The sequence below is a fragment of the Anthonomus grandis genome, chromosome 22 (genome assembly GCF_022605725.1).
Source record: "Anthonomus grandis grandis chromosome 22, icAntGran1.3, whole genome shotgun sequence".
Classification (NCBI taxonomy): Eukaryota; Metazoa; Arthropoda; class Insecta; order Coleoptera; family Curculionidae; genus Anthonomus; species Anthonomus grandis.
Genome location: NC_065567.1, coordinates 4,071,464 through 4,096,521, shown reverse-complemented (window position 1 = coordinate 4,096,521; position 25,058 = coordinate 4,071,464). Strand labels below are relative to the sequence as shown.

The 25,058-nt window shown below is 32.1% G+C and overlaps 2 protein-coding genes across 4 annotated transcripts in view; one reads left to right on the top strand and one right to left on the bottom strand.

Moving 5' to 3' along the window:
• The window catches only part of LOC126748597 (uncharacterized), a 356,494-nt gene extending 345,861 nt beyond the window's left edge, over positions 1-10,633 (bottom strand). Inside the window, exons 1-7 of one of the 3 annotated variants that reach the window (XM_050457941.1) lie at positions 10,140-10,633; positions 9,719-10,077; positions 9,567-9,668; positions 9,171-9,500; positions 8,766-9,104; positions 8,468-8,690; positions 6,155-8,399 (exon numbers count right to left, since the gene is read on the bottom strand). In XM_050457941.1, the coding sequence (XP_050313898.1) occupies positions 6,708-7,928 (1,221 nt within the window). In that variant the 5' untranslated portion in view covers positions 7,929-8,399; positions 8,468-8,690; positions 8,766-9,104; ... (2 more) ...; positions 9,719-10,077; positions 10,140-10,633 and the 3' untranslated portion in view covers positions 6,155-6,707. Of the gene's footprint in view, positions 1-2,485; positions 8,400-8,467; positions 8,691-8,765; positions 9,105-9,170; positions 9,501-9,566; positions 9,669-9,718; positions 10,078-10,139 lie in introns of those variants that run through there. The other 2 variants (XM_050457940.1, XM_050457942.1) reach the window with 2 other exon arrangements.
• Positions 1-24,313, top strand: part of LOC126748600 (uncharacterized) — a 37,844-nt gene extending 13,531 nt beyond the window's left edge. Inside the window, exons 2-3 of the mRNA XM_050457944.1 lie at positions 16,117-16,530; positions 23,880-24,313. Of these exons, the coding sequence (XP_050313901.1) occupies positions 16,117-16,530; positions 23,880-24,087 (622 nt within the window). The 3' untranslated portion in view covers positions 24,088-24,313. The remainder of the gene's footprint in view (positions 1-16,116; positions 16,531-23,879) is intronic.
• Positions 24,314-25,058: the final 745 nt, after the last annotated feature.

Genomic DNA, 25,058 nt, shown 5'->3' with positions numbered 1-25,058 from the left:
TCTGGAAAATGAAGCTCTTCTAGTAAAAGAAATAAATCATTAGTTTTATGTCTTAAGGACTGAATATTTAGAGAGAAAATACTAAGCTTACCATTGTCCAGTATTTCAGAGGGTGCTTGATCCTCTGTTCGCGTCAAGTCATTTAAAAAATTTTATTCCTGGCGGGAGATCCACCAGAATAATAATTGCTATGACTCTCTCTGATTTTTTTAAGGCGTAGCAGCTTTTCTGATGAGAAGATGGATCTGCAGGCTGACAGATCTGCTTCAACCTTAGTTGGACCAATACCATAGGCATCATGGTACCGAAAGTAGAGCAGTCCATGTCACCAGAAAGTCCCTCTGATGCAAGCGCCAATCGGATGCTGGTGTTGGTGTGTCCTTCAAAACACACACTGGAGGGTTGACCATGCAGATAGGCAAGGAATAGCCTAAGACGTTTTAAGATGGAAGGGTCTCTCAGTCTGGCCAATAAATAGGATGGTCGCTATTGAGTTGCATCTGAGTCTCTTGATAGTCGCAGTATTGGTGGAGTCAACGGGTCCATATGATTATTTTCCATGAATTATTATCCATGACAAAATAAACCTCTAATAATTCTGTTGCAAGGGATTTAGAGGCAGCAATGGCCTCCCTATCAGAACTAATTTTCAAAGATTGAACCTCTCTGGATATTGTAGCAGATGTTGATGGAACTGAGCGATGTGGCAGGTTATGGCTGTCTGGAGAGTGAGGCTTAGACTTAGACTGGGAAGGCTTAGATTTGGGCGAGGTGGTACTATTTATTTGGACTGGCGCTTTAGAGGTTCCAAACATTAATTTATGAGAATGCCCGGTGGCCACATACTAATATCCTTTAGCCGCTTTAAGTGATTTAAGTTCTGCACACCAATTTTGAAGTCGGAATGTGCAATGTCCTTAGTTTTTAGCATTGGGAAACATCGGATAAAGTCCATCGTTCCCAGTTTTTCTTTGATGAAGTGTGCAAGCTGATTTCCGGTATACGGAGGTGGGTATTTGATACAACCACATAATGCCATTCATCTTTGTTCATTGTGTTGTCCTTTGGTGACGTCGGAACCTCCGGTTCTGGTTTTTCTGTATGATCAGTCTGGCAGGCTATCGTCCTTTTAGTTACAGGTTGGTAATTTTTAACATTAGATTTTTCTTTAGCTAATTGTTCTATGGTGCGAGCCATTTGTTTAACATCTTTCCTCAGATTCTGTACTTCATTTTTTAACTCTTCATTGGAAGAATCATGGACCTGTACCTTTACCGCCTCACCATGGTTGTCCATAAGAATTGATGACAGGTTGAAAATTTCCTGTTTCATATCTCTGATTAAATTGAAAAGAGATTCTTGTCCATTTTCAGAGACAGTATGGAGGCGATGAATGTCATCAATTTTGTCATAGAGATTCTTCCATTTGAAGTCGTGAGAATTTAAAATGTCGTATAATTCAGCCATTATTCTCAAGTGGACGGTAGATGTTTATACAGGAAAAACTCAAAAAATAGTTCAACAGACAGAGTTACACAGCAACTAAATAGTTAGCGGGAAATGTTTTTTTAACTAGAAAGCACGCACAGCAAATAATGTTTAATATTAAAAGTTCAATAAATATCGAAAAAGTCAATGGTAGCTATACAAGGTCACTTTAAGTTACACCGGAAAAGTTTATACTAGCGGAACGTAAACAGGATACATTAATTTCCGCACCCATGCGGGCCGGGCCAATCAAGGTGCTTTGTCTGTGATTGGCTTAGATAATTAAGGCGCGTATTTCAAATGTGATTATAAGAGGAATTATGGTATTTGAGAAAAATAAACATACGGAACGTTTTACTTACGTAAAGAAATTGTTTATTTTCAGCAAATGATGGAAAATAATTTTGTTACATGATCTTATTAATTTTGCTTTTACTTAAATAGAATTTATCTCATTTCAGGCATTTAGTGGATAGCTTTGATTTAATTCTCAGGCTCTAAACTCGGCTCAATTAAAATTTAGTATAAAAAAATTGATAATTTTATTAAATAAAAGGACACATTTTGTTATTATTTTATGTAGTAATCCATTATATTATTTAAAATTTTCATTTTAAAATGAAAAATTTTCAAGAAGTATTATTTTATTGTGATATACCTACCTATTACACTTTCTTGTCTCGTGTGATCCATACATCAGATGCAATTGCATACTATGAAAATGAGCCATAATAATGGAAAACATTTCTTGTATTCTTTTTCAACAATGAAAAAAAAAACAATATTTTTCAGGATCTGAGCTTATTAAATATGAATAAAATAACCAGATTATATTTTAGTAAAGTAGGTTTATTGATAACACTGATGCAGAATATTCAAAATTTATTATATCAACTTTATCTATTAAGCAATCTACTAATATATATATAACATAGTTGCACAAGGGTTCTATTTACAAAAGTTGAAAACAAATACCAATAAATATGAAACAAACACATATAATATATAATAATATATTATTTAATTATAATAAAGGCAAAATTAAAATTAAAAAAAAAATATTTTATAAGTATCCTTCACCATAAGCCAATGAATTACATGAATACAAATAGCCAACACCACTTAGATATAATACCAGAATAGGTCACTCACAAAAGGAATGTCATTCAGTAATGAAATAGTTATAAACATTTTATTATAAATAAATTTATTTAGGTTTTTTTGTTGAGATAATACTGCTGCTTGTCTATTTTTCTTTTTTTACTCATCACCATTTCTTTTTGTTTTACTGTCTGCATAAAATTTCTAAAATCACCAATAAATTTTTCTAAATCATGTTCACCCAATCCACCACCATAATTACGAATTTCAGAGCAAAACTGTTCTAGACAAATCTACAATTTTATACCATACTATATAAAATTATTGTTAAAACTAATTTTATATAGTACTAAATAAAATTATTGTTAAACTAAATACCTCACACTTTCTTTCAAAATCCATTGTCACATTCATTCTATTTTCAGTCTCATCAAGAAAATTTTTTTTTTTGGATTTAATCTTTGCAAGCTTTAATATCTCTGTACTTAACAGTGGTGCATCTCTTGTCCCGGAGGATACCTACCATCCTTCTTTGTCATTTGAATTCCATGCTGGCCTTATCTCTCTCAATAACCTACCCCTTAATAAAGCTGAAATAAAGGAATTTAATTTTAGAAAGGCTAACTTTCCGCTTTTGTATCAGCTGCTGCTAGATACTGATCGGTCGCCTGTCATGGTGCAGCAGGACGTCAACTCCGCATGTGATGTTTTTTATGATATACTGAACAACACTTTCGCTAGAGCGGTACCCTTCAAGGTAAAACGTAAAAGACGTTTCCCTCCCTGGTTTTCGGCGGACATAATTCGTAATATATATAAAAAGGAAAGAGCATTTCGTGATTTTAAGATTTCCAAGTCTAAACATCATCTAGAGATATTTAGATCTCTGCGCAAGACAATTAAAGCTCTAACTGCACAAGCCTACAAAATGTACATCCATAGTATTGAGAACAAAATAACCTCCGATCCGAGTGAATTTTGGTCTTTTATTCGAAGCAAACGTAATCAGTCTCAAATCCCCGGCTCAATGAAGCTTTCTAACCAATCATACAATACGCCTGACAGCATTGTGTCCGCTTTTGGAGATTATTTCAGGAGTGTATACACGAACTCACTTCCCAGCGATCATCCTGTCGTGTCTGAACCTCCCTTAACTTGCATAGACGTCGTCGCGCTCGCGGCTACCGACATTATAATGGCGAGCAAGTGTCTCAAAAGCAAAATGACCTCTGGCCCAGATCTAATTCCTAGTTTTTTAGCTAAGGACTGCTCTGTTGCACTTACAGACCCTCTGCTCCACATTTTTAATCTGATCCTTAACACAGGTATTTTTCCCAATATCTGGAAGCAAGCTAAAGTTTGCCCTATCTTTAAAAAGGGCGATGCTGGAACAATAGAGAATTACCGCCCTATATCCATTCTGTGCAATTTCTCAAAGTTATTCGAGTTGGCTCTCTATAAATTAATTTTTCCCAAGGTAAAGTCCATGCTGGCCAATGATCAACATGGCTTTGTTTCTGGCCGCTCATGTACTACAAACCTAGCATTCTTCTCTCAGTTTTTGTGCGAAGCACTTAATGATAGAAGCCAAATCGATGTTATCTACACAGACTTCCAAAAGGCTTTTGACCAGATTGACCACTTCATCCTATTAAATAAGCTTGAACGCCAGTTTGGATTCTCCGATCGCTTGATAAAGCTCCTTAACTCTTATTTAGTTGACCGCTCTCAGTTTGTAGTGGTCGAAGGCTTTAGATCTGCTTGTTTTTCACCCACCTCTGGAGTTCCTCAGGGCTCTAACTTGGGCTCCCTTCTCTTTAACGTTTTCGCTAATGACTTGATCTCCACCCTTAATTGCTCTCGGTTAGCATATGCTGAGGACCTAAAGCTTTTCCATAGGATTGACTCTATAGCAGATTGTGGTCTACTGCAAGAGAACATCAATACTGTACACCATTGGTACACTTTGAACCGGCTTAACCTTAATGTTTCCAAGTGTAATGCGGCCAGCTACTTTCGTATCAAAAGTCCAATTGCCTTTAATTACTCAGTTAATGGAGAGTCTCTGGCAAGGTCTACCTGTTTCAAGGATCTTGGAGTCACCTTTGACCAAAAATTTTCTTTTATCCCCCACATCGAAGGTACTGTTTCTAGAGCTACTCGCATGCTAGGCTTTATTATTAGAAATTGCAAACTTTTTTTGAACACTGCCACTGCCAAAACGCTCTACTATGCATTTGTTAGATCCAGGCTGGACTACTGCTCCCTCATTTGGTCTCCCATTTACAACCAGCACATTCACCTATTAGAATCAGTCCAACGGCGATTCCTTAAATGTTTGGCATTTAAGGATGATGGAGTCTATCCTCCAAGGGGTTTTGACCATAACCTGCTGCTCTCTAGAAATACTGAACGGTCACTTGCGAAGAGGAGAGAAATGCATTCGGTAAAATTCTTGTTTAATTTACTTAACCATAAAATTGACTGCCCATCCCTTTTGCAAAGGATTTGCTTTCATATACCACGCCCAGGATCCAGACAGTGTCCAGCTTTTAACTTGGACACAGCCAACATTCTGTACCAGAGTCCTATTCACTTTATGTGTCAAAACTTTAATACTATTGCTGATTCTTGTGACATTCACTATGACGATTTGGCACTTATCTTGAATCACCTGCGTATGGTCGGTGGGGGAGGCTAGGTTATTTAGTTTTTAGTTATTTAGTTTTTAGCTTGAATACATTTATTTACTCATTTTTTTTTTTTGGTCTTTTGATTTAAATTAATTCTTGATTCTTATCCTAATTTAGTGTTGATTTTTTATTATTTATTTTCTCAAGTTCACTACTTTTTTTTTTTTTTTATTATATAGCAATTCTTTTATAGTTCTTTTATAGTTTAGTTGCATGAATCTAATACAATTCATGCATTCGTACATTTGTATATTTAATTGATTTTCCTGTAACTGGGTATATGTAACCTGTTGGAAATAAAGCTAAATAAATAAATAAATAAGAAAATGATTTACTTCATTCTCATAAACTGTCTTGCTTGTTGAAGGTTCATTGACATACAGATTATTATCTTCTCGCATTTCATCCATGAAACCTGAAACATATTCGCTCCTCTGCTCAAATAAAGCTACAGCATGTATATGCTTACACATGGCACTTTTAACAGTATATTCTGGACAATCACAATTATATTTATGTTTACATATTTTACACTTCTCACAATACATTGCCCTACAGTCCTCATCACAAACCTCATTATAATTTACACAATACAATTTATGATTATCACTAAACGACCTTACCTTAAAATGTCCTAATTCAGAATATGATACATTACCGTTATTACCCACCATTTCTTCTGCTTTTTTATGTGCACTCTGACATATTTTGTGCTGATAATTATTTGCATTTGGCCTTTCCATGTTTATAATCCTTTTCCGCATTCTTTCATCAACCAGTTCATCCAGTAAATCCAACAGTTTTTCAATCCTTTTAAGAGGAAACATATTTTCTACATATTTTTTTTTTGTAATGTGTTAAAATTTCCTTACCTATACTCTATTTCAGAAGTGTGTAGAGCAATAAAACCTCATTAGGTATGCAAAAGTGGTACCTGTTGATCCACCAATATTTTATGCCACTACCTTAGTTGGGTATTAGTTTCAATGTAAAATTCTTTCTTTTCGTTGATTGCAGGTAGTGCCACCCGGTTTTGGGTCAATTTATGAGTTTTGCCCATTGTTACCCACTGATAAACATTGAAAACGGTTCGCCAAAGGCGTGCAACTGGGACTTGTTTTTTACCTTATAATTAATGTACTTAAATGCTATTTTATTTTAGAAAGTTACTTTTGTTTGAATGGAATAATATATTTTTTTCACAAATTTATTGAACATAATATGTAGAGTAAAACAGTTGAAAATGTCACTTTTGGATCTGGCACTTTTTGAACAGTGTATAACAATTTTAAATTATAATAGATTGTAGTCTTCTTCGTCATCTGACGAACTGTCATCACCTCCTGACATTATAATTAAAGGATCGACTGTCTGATCGATGAGGTTGTCAAGATCCCACATTTTGTCCTCTTGCTTAATTACATGCTAGACTGCTTTTCGCCAATTCTCTGGTGTCGCTTCCGTAATGACTTGATCAAACAGTAGCTTAACATTTTTCATTTTAAAAGTCGTGTTTTGTCTTGCTACAAATCCTTTTACCTGCGCCCATATCAGTTCTATAGGATTTAGTTCGCAATGATATGGCGGTAAGCGCAGTACAGTTATATTATATTTTTCGGCTATATCTTCCACGGCGTATTTCATGAAACGAGTTTTGTGTAAGTTTGCTATTGCCAGCAGTTCTTTTTTTATCAAATTTGCTTCAAACGCAATACCTTTTGCAGTCAGCCAATCGATAATTTCTTGCTTTCTCCAACTTGAAGTTGGCGTCTTCTCTATTCGCCGTGAATGATAGCTTGCGTTATCCATAACCACCACCGAATTAGCCGGAAGAAATTTTATCATTTCACCAAAATAGTCCTCGAAAACATCTGAGTTCATGTCTTCATGGTAATCTCCTGTGCGAGTCGACTCAAAGGTTAGCAGACCTTCTTTTAAAAATCCCTCTTCGCTTCCAATATGTGTGATTATAAGTCTTTTTCCTTTTCCCGAAGGAACTTTAATACCCGTAGACAGGCCTTCTATGAAAGCTTGGCGAGCACTGGTTATATTTTTGTCTTGCCACATTTTTTGGACTATATAACCTTCGTTAATCCACGTCTCATTAAGATAAAAAACTTTCTTTTGCTCCCTGCGGTACTGCTTGATACTTCTCAAGTATTGTCGTCTCCAACAAACAATTTCGTCGCTCTCCAGTAAAAGTGCTTTGCGGTTATGCTTTTCCCAGGCAAAATCTATATTTTTTAAAGTTTTCCATAAAAGTTTTCTACTTATCAACGGAATACTGTCATCTCGGCCAAGCTCCATTAAAATTTTGTCTAGGGTGGGTATTTCCTTTTTAAAATAAAAAGAGTGAACTTTTCTTCGAATTATACATTTAGCATTTTCATCAAGGACTTTTGTAGGTCGTCCTGGCTTTTGCTTGGGAGATTCCACTTGACCTGCTACTTTTCTTTCCCGCAACAATTTGAAAATGGTGGACTTTCCAATTCCACTCATTTGAGAACATTTTTCAACAATTTCTTGCACAGTAAAACTAGGGTAATTGTGTTTTATGCAATCATGTACATTTAAAATAATAACTTTTTCACTCAGCGATAGTGGAGAATTTTTAGTACATCTTTTCGTTGGACTGAATACCTCCATTTTTTAAATATTGGGATAATAATATTGTGATTACACTACAGCGTAGCAGTGACTACTAACGTTTAAAATATGATTTAAAAGTATTTATAGTCTGTATATATTACCTGACCCCATTTTTGCATGTTACAAAGCGTTAAAAGATAGGTACCTATACAAAAGGATTAAAAGTATTTATTTAGTATTTAATCTGTTTCAAAATAAAGGCATTTAATCCGTGAAAAATTAAATTCATAAATATTATAAGTACCTGCGCCTATGAACTACCACGAAATGTAGCCAAACAGAACGGAATTCCCCAGTTTATTGCTCTATACACTTCTGAAATAGAGTATAATATCCTGCTTTCCATTCATTTTGTTGTTCTTCAGAACTTTATTTAAGTTTTCAATTGCCATATTTGTATTAATTCTGACATTGATCCCATAACAATGTGCCCACATCATTATTCTCTATTGACTTTGGAAATAGTACCTAAAATATTAAAGAATTAATTACATTTGTTTTATAATTTTTTAGTGTTGACTTTTTTAGTGAAGTACTTTTTCAGGTAATTCTGAAAATTAGTTTCCTCCTCTTCTTCTAATTGCCTAAAATAGTTCTCTTTCAGCTGTATAAATTTTTGTGGATCAGTCTCCTTTAAAATTTTCCTCATTTCATGTTTCATTATCTGTCTGTTTTCCAACTTCTTGATTTTAGACCTTTCTTGAATGTTCCAATTTTTCACTATATGCCAGGTACAAAGTAATCTTCTTGGTTTATGTTCTAAAAATAAGTGAAAAAACAACATAAAATAACTAATGATCTATGATACTGTTTGATTATACAGTATACACATACCTGCATTTATAGCCATTATCCATGCATTGTAATATTTTCGATCGTCATCACTCATTATATATTCAGCTTGAACTGCTTCCCCTAATCTAGTTTTAAGTGCCCTAAAAAAACCTCTTGAATTAATTGATCTAATCCGTTACTTAGTAAGAATGCCACTGGAAAATCCATATTTTGTTCATCTCTTATTAACACAATTGTCAAGTCCCAGTTTCTCCTATTTGTTCCATGATTTCCATCTATACAGATTATTTTTTGGAAAATCTCTTAATTTTTTTTCCATAATAGCATTCATATATCCAACTGCAAAATCATCTTCTTCTAATCCTGGATAAGTTTCTCCTAAAATACATTTAAACAACATTAACTCGTTAAGATAATATTAATATATAAAATTGCAATTCTAACCTATCTGTTTAAATAAAAATCCATGATTTTTTCCATCACCGTTCCATTCCTGAATTTTTAACACTGTGGCTATCATATCATCACTGTCCCTTTTCTTGTCAATATTAAATTTTCGTATTAGGTACTCTAAACCTCCTCTTGTTATACAATTTTTCCTTTGTAGTTTATTGCCGTCTATGCTTCTGGGCATAGACGGAATAATTCTCTTATTTGAAACTCCTGCTGCTAATTTATCCACAATTATCTCCTGTTCCGATTTTGTTAGCCTTTTGCTTCTTAATTCATCAGAGTGTCCTACATGGGTTTCAAAAAATCTTACTCTAATCACTCCTGAAAAAATGTCATATAAATGAATAAATCTTTTATTTTAATAATTATTAAGAAAAAAATACCTACCATCTACTAGAATTTTAACTATTATTCTTGATGGACGAATTCCTTGCATACGAATGCTTCCTTTAGACTTTAAATTCCATTGCAAACATGTACTGACATATCCTAAAACATGATTAATTATTAAAAAATTACCGACTTAAATAATAAGGTACCTTTTGAATCACTCTTATTACAATTATAGTAAATAAATTCTTCCCCATTAGCACATTTCTTTCTTCGATGAACAGCATAATCTACCTCTCTGTTTTCTGCAGACCTCCAAATTTCAAACTCTGCCAAATTCCTAAAATTTAAAACAGATTCTTTAATATGTATATTATGAATACTATGAAAGTGTCTTATTAAAGAATCATAGGATGTAAACTTCTCTTTGTCCAGGCAAAGGGGAAAAATAATGTGTTGGCTCTCTTTTTCACTCTGTTTTTTATTATGTATATCCCTCATATGCCGATACAATGTTGAAGTAGAAGAAAATGACTTTCCACAATCTTCACATATTAATTTATTATCCCTAAAAAAATATATACTGTTCAATAAAATTTCACAAAGGTACTTAATTTTAAAAGCACTTACCTGTTTATATCCATGTTCACCAAATAAAGGTGTAGTAAATTAATGTAAATATACAGTGGTGTTTTGAATTTACAAGGAAACAAGATAATTTAAGTAATAATAATTACTCTTGGTGGCACAAATCGTAAATAAACAACAAAACGTTTCAAAAACTCAAAGCTCAAAGCTGAAAATTGAAAGTGAGGTTAGCAAACCACATCAACAGTCCCGCCGATTATTTCGACGATGCCGACTGACAAAATCCGAAAGCGATCCGTGATTTCATTGGCCCGCATGGGTGCGGAAATTAATGTATCCTAACGTATCCTAGTGTAAACAGTATAATAGGAACTACAATTTATCAGGAAGCGTATGTATAGCGGAAAACACACCGTTGTAATTTTTAAACAAAAAAGTTTTTAAAACACGCGGTCAAATCAAAACAAAACAAACATTCAATACTAACAGAGCCAACGAACGAAAACACGACCGTCTCTACGACTGCTGCAAGTAGACTCCGGGGTAACTGGATGATGTTGACTTGGATACAAGAGGACAAATAATTTTCCAACATGATGGTTGCATTACACATTTTGCAGTTCAAGTTCGTCAATACTTAATCAGGCAGTATTGTTTGTGGATAGGAAAAGGAAATATATTTCCTTGGCCTGCTCGATCCCCAGATCTGACAGTCCTAGATTTTTTATCTGTGGGGAAGGATTAAAGATTTAGTTTTTGCTACCCCACCCAAAACATAGAATGACATGCAAGACTTATTAAGCAATCCAATAAATTCCTTACCCACAGCAGAAATCTTGACACTAGTTCTATCAATGATACAATGACTTCAACTTTGAAAATGAAGGAAAACAGTTTGAGCTTCTAGGACACCATTAAAAATATAAAACAATTTACTTATTACAAAAATTTGAATTCTGGGGGTTTTATTTTTATTGTTCGAAAACATTTTAATTAATAATTTCAGAATAAAATAAGATATTGAGTTGCTGTTTGCGCCAGTTTTTATATTTTGGCATGCTCTTTTAACCTAAATGACAAAAATTACATCAATAAAAACATCAAGAAAATGTCCAAATCAACACAAACCGCCCTCAAGCGCCCAACAAAACAACTAAATGAGCTAAGTAACTATACCACCTAAAAGCCTAATAATTACCCTTTAAAACATAACCAAGCTCATTAAAATTCGTTAGGCCAATCAAAAGTTATCAACAATTTTAGATATAAATATTCAACCCTTCCCCCACCTATTATTTGACCGATTAGAAAAAAAGTTTGAAATAAAAAATGTTTAGAATTTATAATACTTTTAAATGGCAGCATTCTTTAGGATTCACTTTGAATATTTAAAAAAAAAAACAATTTTTTCTATTTCAATATTTTATTACGCCTGCTAGCGGTCATTGTACGAACTTGTAAATAATTTCCAGCAAATTCGCCGCTTTTATGAGAAATATTTTTTTCCCTACGCGATGTCTAGTTACTGAGATATGGCCGGCGACCTCTCTTAGTTGTACACCCGGTACATAATTTGAAATGTTTTTTAATTGGATCAAATTTATTCTCTATTTATCGGTTATATTGTCTATAGAATCACGAGATTTATTAATTTCTTATCTATTTTCATAACTATGTTGTTTACAAATTGGGAAAATTTTGTTTAATTACTTAAAGAATATTGTTTATAATTTATGTTATTGTTCTGGTTAAGTTTTGTTTTTGTTGCAATTTATTTCGTTAATGGGGATATACCGTATATAAATAAATAAATATTATGAAGCACAAAAGCACAATTTTACCGTCAAAGTGTAGTAAGGCTCTTGAAATTGAAATAAACAATTACTCAGTAGAACACTTCTTTGTGCAAATATCCTATGGTAGTAAAAAGATTGTTCTAGTTGCAGTTTATATTCCACCGGCGTCTTTTATACCTGTTTATCAACAGGAGTTTGATACAACTGATGTTAATAAGCTGGTCAACTATTTTTACAGCAACAACTTTTCTCTACTATGCTCTTGAAATGTTCCACTTAAGCATTATAAATTACCTAAATTTCTTTCCATGGTTAAGTCGTGAATTACAAAAATTAATCATGAGAGAAAAAACTTTTGGAAAATATTCCATTCAATGTCAATATTAATAATAGATGTCAGAATCCTGCTAATTAATTACGGTTTGTTTTTTCCAATCACCAGAATGATGAGAGTATTTAATGAGCTTAGAAAAATGCGAAATTTTGACAGTTTCAAAAAGAAATGTATTTATTTATTTATTTATTTATTTGTCAACAGAATCCATTAACATTTTAATTTTAGAAAATATATAATAAATTGCATCTAAGCTTGTGAAAAATATCACACTACATATCACTATAAAAACTCCATTTCATATTACTTAAAATCAAAGTAAGCAATAAGTGCATCATTTTAATTAGAAACAAAAATTGCCAAAAGAAAAGACAACTATTAGAAAGAATTAAAACAACTACCCAAATTAATCAAAATCAATATAAATTCAAAATTACATAAACCATAAAAGTTGCAACCTTACAAATCATTTAGACAAGTTGTAAGGTGGGTATCACAAAATAAATGTTCTTTAAATTTCTTTTAAAGCTCGTAAATTTGGACTCATAAAATTTTATCTGATCAGCAAAACTATTAACCTTAGAAGCCAAACGTGAAATGAGCTCATTTAGCTCATTAGCCATAGAGATTGACATCAATCTCAAGATAATATCAAAATCAATACAAGAGAACAGTATAACCTCCTAAATGTAAATATTGACTAAGTGGTCGAAGATCTTTGGATAAATCCTGATACATTCATTGCATTTAAAGTAATTTGGTTTAAGTGACTAGAAATAGTAGTCTTAGAATCCATCAGGATTCCAAGATCAGAGGTCTCCATTTTAACATTGAATGGAGTATCATATACTATTAATTTCGACCCCTTCATAAATAACCTTGTTAATTAATTTAAATTAAGACTTACTAAACTAAAGTGCTGAAATTGTCTATAGGGTTATGTTTTACGTTTTTGTATTTTTTGCTTTTTGCTATAGTTTTGTTATTTTTTGTATTATTGATTATTGTTATATTCTTTGCCAATTATTGCTATTGTTATTATTGTGTATTTAATTATATTCTTGTAAATTGACTGTGCTGTTGAAATAAATATATACATACAGGGTGTCCCAGTTCATGTGGGAAATCTCTCGGATCCAGGTGGAACATCGAAAAATAATACCGAACGTTCCTATAAAAAAAAATCCTATAGGCCTTCTTTACAAAGATACAGCCTCCTAAAGGACGCTGCTGGAAATTGGTTTTTCATAAATTACTTTTAAACTACCCGGTTTACAGAATTTAATAAAAATTTTAGGTAATGAACACTATTAGGGACCTCTTAAAATGACATCCTTAAAATACATTTACCTTGTTTACTTTACCAGGGGCGGACTAGGCTGTACACTTTAATGCGTATATTTTTAACACCCTGTATGTTAAAGTCTAAAAAAAATAAATTTGGATACCTTGAACCCTAGGCTAAAAAAAAGGTACTCTTGTTCATTATGGATAAAATGAACCGTTTTGGAGAAAAAAAATAATAAACGAGCCAATGTTTTTTTTTTTTTTTAAATGAGATAAGTACGCTAGTTATTAAAAGAACAGAGAAATTTCGATGTAAGTCATTTAATTTAAAAAAAAATACATGTTCCTAAAAATACAGTGGTGTCCCAAAAAATACTTTTACAAAATATTTCTTATTTATTATATGTTTATTTCTTTTTTGTTATTCTTAAGATAAAAACTAAACATAAAAAAAACTAAAAAAATAATGTAAACCAATTGTATTGTACCTGACTTATTTATCGGAATTTTTGCATTTTTGAACGCATTATTGTTACAAACGTTGCTATACTCCAAATTTAGCAAATACCTATCATTTAAACCTAATCTTTGTGAACATATTCATCCTTTATTTGATAATATTTTTTTAATTTTTGTATTTTTTGGTAACTTTTAATTTAAATTACGTGAAAATATGGAGTTTACTTTTATTGAGTATGCAGATATGCATCTTATGTATGGTCTGGCGTCTTGCAATGCATTGGAAGCAAAAAGATTGTACGAAGAAAGATTTCCCAATCGCATTATTCCAGATCAGAAAACATTTCAACGTGTTGATCAACGTCTAAGGGAAACTGGTAGGTTTCTGGTTTCCACTTAATGAGGTAATACTATTAAATTTCCTTAATGCAATTTTAGGATGTTTTGAAAAAAAAAAAGAATAATGGTGGTCGGAGGAGAACAGCACGTACAGTGCAATTAGAAGAAAATATTTTAGACGCTGTAGCTGACACTCCTACAACGAGTAGTCGAAAATTAGCCGCTCAGCTTCATTCGTCCAAAACAATTGTACATATGGTACTTCAAGAACAACTGTTGTACCCATATCACTTACTTACAAAAAGTGCATGAACTACTGCCCAGAGATTTTGCTCCTAGAATACACTTCGCAAACTGGCTGTTAGATCAGCAGCGAAATAACCCTAACTTTATCAGCACGATTCTTTTTACGGATGAAGCAGGGTTTACCAAAAATGGAATTGAAAACTTACATAACTCGCATGTATGGGCTGATGAAAATCCCCGTGATACTATTATTTCTCATCATCAACATCAATTCCAATCAATAAATATCTGGGCAGGAATTATTGGCAATTTTTTGATTGGGCCATTTGAACTGCCACCACGTTTAAACGGAGAACTTTATTTGGAGTTCCTGCAGAACAATCTTTCAGATTTATTAGAAGATTTGCCCCTTGCAACCCGCCGAGATATGTATTTTATGCATGATGGAGCCCCACCCCATTTTAGCCTTGCTGTAAGACACCACTTAAATAATACTTTTGAAAACCGTTGGATAGGTAGAGGAGGACCTGTTGCTTGGCCTCCTCGGTTTCCCGATCTAACGCCATTAGATTTTTATCTATGGGGTCACCTCACAACCTTGGTGTATTCCACCTCAGTCGATACTCGGGAAGAACTGCTCTAAAGAATTACATTTCATTGTGATAATATAAAAAACAATCTTGGGCTATTGTGGCGAGTGCAGCAGTCCTCGATTCGTCGTGCCCGCGAATGTGTAGAGTTCACGGAGCCCACGTCGAACCTACTTATGAAGTTTTTAATAATTAATTGTTTATTGCTCGTATTGAAGAATTTAACTTTTGTTTACATATTTGGTTTTTGGCATTTTTTTTGTAAGTTGTTTTTTCTAATTTAAAAACATACACTCATCATAGGTTTTTTTTAAATTATTTTGTAAAAGTATTTTTTAGGACACCACTGTATTTTTAGGAACATGTATTATTTTAAATTAAATGACTTACATCGAAATTTCTCTGTTTTTTAAATAACTAGCTTACTTATCTCATTTAAAAAAAAATTAAAAAAAAAACATTGACTCGTTTATTTTTTTTTTCTCCAAAACGGTTCATTTTATCGATAATGAACAAAAGTACCTTTTTTTTAGCCTAGGGTTCAAGGTATCCAAATGTATTTTTTTTAGACTTTAACATACAGGGTGTTAAAAATATACGCATTAAAGTGTACAACCTAGTCTGCTCCTGGTAAAGTAAACAAGGTAAATGTATTTTAAGGATGTCATTTTAAGAGGTCCCTAATAGTGTTCATCACCAAAAATTCTCATTAAATTCTACCGGGTAGTTTAAAAGTAATTTATGAAAAACCAATTTCCAGCAGCGTCCTTTGGGAGGCTATATGTTCGTAAAGAAGGCCTGTAGGAATTTTTTTTATAGGAACGTTCGGTATTATTTTTCGATGTTCTACCTGAATCCGAGAGATTTCCCACATGAACCGGGACACCCTGTATATATATTTAGTTTTTTATTTAAACTATATGGCTAAGATTCTTTATTATTCCTAATTTCACAATTTTTTGTTACAGGATGACTTCCACAAGTTTTAACATTGGTCTAACGACTGACAAAAACTCGAGCAGAGTGCTGAGGCCTCCTGGTGGTAGCCATTCTGATATTTTTGGCTTAAGAGATGTACAAAATGAAATAGCAACCCCTAGTAAGAAGAGGGTCACTCCTCAATCAACAATAGGAGGTTGCTTTCAAATGGCGGATGAAGTGGATAAAGCTAAATGTGCTAAAGAGGAACTCGAACCAGCAAAAGGAGAACAAGTAGAAGATCCGCAGAAACGAACAGATAATGGAATAGATGAAAACAAGGCTCCAAAGCAAGAAGAACTAAAGACTGAACAAGAAATTCCAAAGATGAAAAAACTGGAAGATCCGATCCCTGTTTCTAAAAGAGGGCGGGTCCCTCCAGGTGGATTTTCTTCTGGCCTTTGGTAAAACTTTATGATAAAATTAAATTTGCTTTCCCTATCTTATAATATCGCATGTAATAAAAAAATTGTCAGATATAGGCTAGTTTATGCGAGTTAAACGAAAATATATTCCCTCTTTTATTTATAAGTGACTTTCAAAATAATCTTGAAAATTCAGATATTTAAATAGTCTGTTTAAATCTTACTTTAATTTTTGTGTGCTTATTGTGCTTATTTGGAATATTATTTCTAATGTATATTTTTATAAGAACTAGCTTTTACCAATTATAATATACCAAAACTAGTTTTGCATGAGATCCCAATGCAGTAAGTTGGTAACTAAATTATGGTAATATAAATAAAGTGTTCATTTTGTACTTAAATGTTACATTAATTTTATTTTCTTGAGCCCATTGAAGGCTCCACCTTTATCCCAAAAGTCTAAACCTAAAAGAACATTAATGTAATCATAACAATATAAAAAAAAGTATTAACTTATTTAATTAAGACTAATAATGATATTTCTTCATAATGAGTATGGATTTATTAACTAAATGCAGAAAATTTCAATAAGTTAAAATTATCATTTTGCATCAATTAGTTATTGAGAAGTATATATTATTATCTTTATACCCTTTCCTATTTACTTTAACATTCCCTCAATCCTTTTTACTGCACAAGTCCTTTCTATTGTTTTCTCATTTCAATTCTTTTTAAAGTAAAAATAGGTCTAGTTACTCTACTTTTGGTATTTCACAAGCAAGGACCTGTGAAAAGAACTGTAGGTAGCATCAACAAGTCACCATAGTTAAACCATGGATTGGAGAAAAAAGGAACTATTTCAGAAGAATCTTCCTTTCCCAAAATAATCTGATTTATTTATTATAATCTTTAGATAGATATTGATTATTTATATATCTACTGATTTTAGTAAGCAATTATGCCATTATTTGAGAACTTAGAGGATTCTGGACAGCACCTGTGAAGATGAATAAAAAATGAGAATAATTTTTCGATAAATTTTGATTTATGCTTTAAATATTACTTGATATTGGTGGTTCCGTTGTTGATGATCCAAACCACATTTTCATGTGTGGCACTTTATGGGAAAATTGACTTTGTGTCCCAGAAAATGTGGAAAATCTCTCGGATTCAGATATTCAGATTCTTTCTTTCAAAAATTTCTCTCTACCTATGAAGATACTGAAGTACACATTTGAAGTACTAGGTATAATTTAATACAAATTTTACTTGATTAACACTACTATGGACCTCTTAAAACGGAGTCCTTAAAATACATTTATCTTGTTTATTTTACCAGGAGTGGACTAGGTTGTATATTATAATGCTTAAATTTTTAGCACGCTGTATGATAAAGACTCCCAAATAATACATATGGATAGCTTGAACCATAAATTAAAGAAAAGGTACTCTTCTTCATTATCGATAGAGTGAACAGTTTTGGAAAAAAAATATTAAGGAATCACTGTTTTATTTGAATTAACAAGAATATGTTCTTTTTTTCAGCGAGGCGACAGTTATTCAACAGAGAAGTTCTATTTTAAGTTGTTTAATCTGAAAAAACATGTACTTAAATATTATGTATGTTATTATGTTTTTAAAAATGCAGTGTGGTTCTTGGAAAGGCATCTTAGTGAAATAGTTTAAAAAAATGTAAAACTATGTTTTTTTTGAAACATAGGTTTATATGAATAACCTGAAAAAAGAGTATAATAAATAAAGAAGCTAATAATTCTAAACACTTAAAAATCCGGTGGCGTTAGATCGAGAGGCCAGGCAATCTATGCTCCTCAAAAATACATGTTTCGGCGTATCGCAAGTGGCAAATGAAAGAAAGAAAGAAAGAAAGAAAGAAAGAAAGAAAGAAAGAAAATGTGCTATATTTCGTAAGACAAAACAAAATCTTGTGTACAAGCACCTAAAAACTAAAAAATTCCAAATTCACTTTAAATTTCAAACAAACATAACATCTAAAACACTTTACCATAAAATTTACACACATTACCAAAATTAATTATAACAAAACAGATTGAAAAAAAAGCATATTTTTGATAAATTTGATTAAAAAATAAGTGAACCTGTCAATAAAACAGAATTTAGAGGAAGTAAATTAAATTATTTAATAGGAAACAAAACTAAAGCACTAAAATGATGTCAGAGCACAGGTCAAAAGGTATCATTAAAAAAATCGTCAAGGCTGTAAAATGCCCTGGATAATAAAAGTGATTTTAATTTCTTTTTGAATTTCTTAACTTCTAAAATTTGTCTGATACATAGAGGAACACGGTTGTAAATTTTTTTGCTAAGGTGTATAAGTCAGTTCTTGGTGAGGGAGGATGTAGGGATTGGTAAGGGAAAATCGTTAACCTAGCGATTGCGAAGAATGCTCTATTAAATCCAGAAAATTGTCCTGAAGTAACGCCAAATAAAGTTCTGCATTCAATCAAAAGAAGAATCTCATCACCAATCTGTAAAATAACTCTTTCAAGGCGGTAGTACAAATGGCCCAGTCAAAAAATTGCCATTGATTCCTGCCCAGATATTAGTTGATTGGAAGTGATGTTGATGATGAGAAACAACAGCGGCATGAGAATTTCCATCATCCATTTTTGGTAAACCCTGCATTATCGGTAGAAGAATAATGCTAATGAAATTCGGATTAGTTCACTGCTGATCTAATAGCCAGTTCGCCACGTGTATTCTACGAGAAAAATCTTCAGGAAGTTCATGCACTATTTGTAGATGATATAGGTATAACAGCTGTTCTTGAAGTACTTTATGTATTATTGTTTTTGATGTATTAAGCTGAGCGGCTAATTTTCGAGTGCTCGTTGAAGGAGTATCTGCAACAGCATTAATTATTTTCCTCCGTACGTACGTACTGTTCTTCTGACCAGCATCAGTACTTTTTTCATAAAATTTCCTAAAATTACAATAAAGAAAGTCAATAATATTATCCTAATAAGTGGAATCGCCTACCAATTTCCCTTAAACGTTGGCCAATTTGTTGAAATGTATTTTGATTTAGAATAGTGCGATTAGGAAATCTTTCTTCATACAACCTTTTTATTTCCAATGCAAGACTACATAAGATGCATACTCAATTAACCTGAATTCCTTATTTCGACTTATTTCAAATTAAATTCATCAAGAAATCCAAAAATTAATAAATTATTAACGAAATAATAATAATAATTATAATAATAATCTTTATTCAAGTATAAGTATACAGGGTGTCCGAAAAGTCAACGATAATACTGAAGGGGCTGATGAAGCAACTCATAAGCACCCAGAAAAACATAAAATGACCTTAGTAAAAAATCTATGGTTTTCGAGATATTGGCACTTTAGTGGACGTCACCAAAATCCTACTCTTGGATCAGATTTTCGATTGTCAGGCCTTAAAAATTGATATTTTTTAGAATCTCTTTTTAGCTATGCAACACTGAATAGCCATTTTACTGATCAAAGACAAACATTAAACTAAATGGCCAAAAAATTTAATAAGAAATCTATTCTAAAATAAAGTATTACTTTTTTTTATTTTTTAAACTTTGAATTTGACAGCTCATACTGGACCAAAAAAATTGTAGGGCAACCTGGCTAATACCTTAAAAACTTTGCTCATTTAATCTACTTTTTAAAATTACCTAAATGTTTTTTTAACAGTTTACTATTAATGTGTTATAGTAAAAAATAACCCTAATTCACCTTATGATATCATTGTAAAAAAATTAAGCAAATTTTTAAGTTATGTTTAAAATGTTTTTATTTAACTTAAAAATTAAAAAAATCAAGAACGAAGGTAATTCTTATCACCATAGCAATAAACAACAAACATTTTTGGAATTTAGTTTTTTTACGGTATTCCGTGAACTATAACTACTTTTTTATAAAAGTAGTTTATAGTAAAAAGTTATTTAAAAAGTAGTTTTTTATAAAAGTAGTTTATTTAGTTTAATTTTTATAACTATTTTTTTGCTTGTATCCTAACGTTTCTGTTACCTTTTGCTTTGGATTTGTTTTTGAGTTCATTTTCCTGTGGACTGTGTTCTTTGAGCTGTTTGCCGTATACCGCCCAAGAATATGCAAACATGCATCTCATTTATGGTGAATGCAGAAGAAATGCTCTAGCAGCATCTAATCTTTATCAAGAAAGATATCCAAATTTGGCCCGATATCCTGACTATCGTGTATTTATTAATGTTTACCGCTCATATTCCGAAGGATGCCTCAAGGATATCCAGAATGCCTCATGCTCCTGTTCGAGAAGGAAGACCTCGTATTGATTATGTTGATCAAGTTGAAAATGATCCGACTACTTCGGCACGAGCAATCGATAGAAGAATAGGGATACCGAAATCGGTAGTAAACGACATCACTAGGCGATTTCAATATCGCCCTTATGATGTTCAACGAGTGCAAAGCCTACTGCCTCGAGACTACGAACCACGCCTACAATTTTGCCGCAGAATGTTGCAAAAAAATCAAGAGGATCCGAATTTTTTAAATAATATACTGTGGACGGATGAAAGTACATTCAAAAAGGATGGCTTTATGAACATGCACAATTTGCAATTGTGCATGTTGTGTAATTGGTCCATTCGAATTACCAGAAAATTTAAACTGGCAGGCTTATTTAGATTTTTGTCGAAACAATCTACCAATTCTTTTAGAAGATGTTCCTTTGGCCAGTCGCCGAATAATGTGGGTCCAAAATGATGGTTGCCCGGTAATGTGCCGGGCCCATGAAGTTCGTCGGTATTTAAACCAAACATACCCCAACAGATGGATCGGCCGACTTGGTTCAATTTTATGTCCTCCCAGGTCTCCAGACCTAAACCCCCTCGATTTTTTTACTGGGGTTGCTTAAAAGAAAAGGTTTATGCAAGACCAATAAATAATATTCCTGAAGTACGGCAGCGAATAAATGATGCCGCCCAAGATATTAACGCTGCCAGGAATGCAAGATGGATCAATAGGTCATTTATTAAAAGATGCCACGCCTGCATTTGGTGGGTGGTAGACAGTTCGAACATATTATTTAATTTTTAATTTTTTTTTTTAAGTTAAATAAAAATATTTTTTGAACATAACATAATTATAAATTTGTTTTATTTTTTTCATAAGATAGATTAGGTTTATCTTTCACTCTATCACAATAACAGTAAAGCTTTTTTTAAAACATATTGGGTAATTTTAAAATTAAATTAAATGAGCAAATTTTTTAAGGTATTAGCCGGGTTGCCGTAGAATTTATCGGTCCAGTATGAGCGGTCAAATTCAAAGTTTAAAAAATAAAAATAAGTAATACTTCCAGGTCATATGTAAAAGATTCTCGATTTTTCCGAATTGATGTCTAGGTATGATGATTCCATTGAATGGCAAATTAGGGTATTAATATCTGTCCTGAATGTGATTTTATTATACAATAGACATCTATGACTATAACTTCTCTGTTTCATATTTACCCACTTGGTGACCTCCAGTTTATGAGTTGCTGGTTGTCTTCGGCGAATACCATGAATAAATCTTAAACAATATTTTTGAACTCGTTCTATTTTCTCACAAAACTCTACAGTAAAGCAAGGTCCATAAACATTATCACAATAATTAAAAACACAGAGAAACTTAAATTAAATCGCATAGAACTTTTAGTTTTTTGATTAAGAAAATGTCTAGAGTTATATAAGGCAAGTAGATTCCGTATACATTTTTGAGTGCACAGAAATATATTTTTTAAACCTTAATTCGTTACCTAAAATACGCCCCAAATCTTTACATACGTATATGCTTAGTAATATAATTTCTAAGTTCTTTATATTCATTGTGAGATTCCACAGTCTTATTCTTGTTAAATTTAAATTTTGCCTTATCTTGAAGTTTTATCATGAATTTTACATTATGCGTTATCCATGGAAGATTTTTTTTCTTTGATTTGATGGTCTTTATAGGCGCAAATATGTCCATAGGCAAGTTAATATTATCATTAAAAAATTTTCTTTTGTCATCAATATGATCAAAAATATTATACCAGGGGATCGATTTTAAGGAATCATAAAGGCCCAATAGAATGATCAATAAAAGGCCGAAATAAAGGATCAATGTAGTAACAACGTGAAAAGGGTACATTGGAAAGAACATATGGTTCTTTTTAATTAAAATAAAAAACAATAACTCCTTAATTTTTTTTTCTCCAAAACGGTTCATTTTATCGATAATGAACAAGAGATTAGTTTAAGGTTCAAAGTATCCATATTTATTAATTCAGTCTTTATCTACAGGGTGTAATTTAAGCATTATAATCTACAACCTAGTCCGCTCGTAGTAAAAAAACAAGATAAATGTGTTTTAAGGACTCCATTTTAAGAGGTACTTATTAGTGTTGACCACGTAAAATTTTTATTAAATTATACCAAGTACCTCAAAAGTTATTCAAGAAAAAACAATTTCCAGCGACGTCTTTAAGGGGCCCTATTTTGGTAGGGAGGGCCTATAGGAAATATTTTTTTATAGGAAAGTTCCAAATTATTTTTTGGTTTTCTTTCTGAATCCGAGAGATTTCCCACATTTTCCGGCACACTTTGCATAGGATAACCTTTTCTGAAATAAGAATAGATCATCTGAAATAACTAGAAGTGGTAATTGATAAGTATCTCAAATAGGACCAACTTCTTCTGTGTTTGAACGGTAAAATTAGGTGTCTTAATATAAACGTTTGACTTGCTGGGAGAAACTAATTATCTAATTACTCATTTACAATGTGTTGTTTTGGGAAACTTAAACAAAACTACGTAAACATGCTGTTTTTAATATTTAATAATTATTCTTTTCCCTATAAATTCGAAATTAATCAAGATATCAAATTCACTTTTACATTTTGCATTTCAAATTTATTTTATTTTTTGATTATGATATAACAGTTATTCCATTCTATAGAAATTCTCTGACCTAAATTGACTTTATAGAAAAAAATATAAATCTAAGATGTAGAATTACAGTGAAATTGTTGACGAAATATGTTTGTCATTTTTATTGGAAGGTTTTCCAAATATCTGGACCACTACTTCACTCTGATCTTCTGAATGTGGAAAACATTTAAGTATGTACTGAGCTATGTGAGCTCAGCATGCTGTATAAAAACAGAACGTACTTTTATGCAAAGGTAGCTAAAATGCAGAACATAATATGATGAGGATAAATTAACATCATACACAAAATGAAGTGTTCCTGTTGACTCACAAACGAAATACTGTAACAATCTACATTTTACACCTGTGTCAATTTCAGAACATGGAGTTTCTTTATTTTTCAATTTGTTTAATTACTCGTTATTCTTTTTGTTACAGTATGATTTCCGCAAATCGAAACATTGACCTTACCCGCAAGAGCTCAATAAAGGTATTTCCTAGTGGGCGCAGTGCTGATTTTTTTGCGATACGAAATAAAGAACTAATCCCTAGAAAGAAGAAAGTGGATAATGCGCCCCAATCTACAATAGCAGATTGCTTCCAGATGGAAGATAAGAGAAGTGAACCTAAACAAGTAAAGAAATAAATTTTAAATACAAATGGAGTAGGTGGACAAGAACAGGACGCGATTTTTGTTAAGTGATGTCCTTCCACGTCAATTAAAACTTGTTCAGGTTTTCGTTAAAAAATCTAATATTTAATAATTTATCAGTTACAAAAACTATTTGTGTTTACTTGTTCTATTTGCTGTTAGTTGTTCTATTTACATAACAAATGTGCTAGAAAGTGTTGTAATATACATATTAAATCCACACTTGGAGGAGGTATGTTTTTGGAATATATATCAAGCAAGAGGTAAGTAAAGTTTTAGAGTAAAACTCTCACAAAAAATTTAATACCTATAAGGCCACAAAGTATTTTTTTACCTTTTTACCTTGAGTTAGCGAAACGGTTTAATGACGAAAATTTAAGTTAGACAATAATCACTGTTTACGAGCTTATTGAAAGTATGACTAATAATAATAAATAGTAATAAATAATTCTCTATTTAGCACCTGGCTAGTACAAAACAAATATACAAACATTATATAAAAAAATTAAGAATCAATTAACCAAGTCATTGCCCCTTTAAATAATGAAATAACTTTTTATTAAAAACGTTCAGCAGAGCTTCCTTCGTCTGACTCCTTCAAAAAATAGTGTTTTTTGCAAAGCTACCGATTTTATAGGTTTAATATTGTCTAATAAACTCTGCTTTGACCTAATATTATAATGGTGCAAGTTTTCTGTTTTCACCAAAAAAATTGTAAAATATTGTGGTAGAATGCCATGTTCGATTTTATATAACAGAGTTAAGTTTGCCGTTTTAATGTTTTTCCCTACTGGTAATCAGTTATATAACTTTGTTTTGTTGTAATTTGAGCCTATGTATATTTTCTCGTGTTCAAGATATAAACAATTTCGAACAATAATTCAAATGAGATTTTTTAGTCCACATAGATAAATGGTTTGAAATACGCAACAAAAATGAAATGTTTTTACCCAATTTTTTACAAA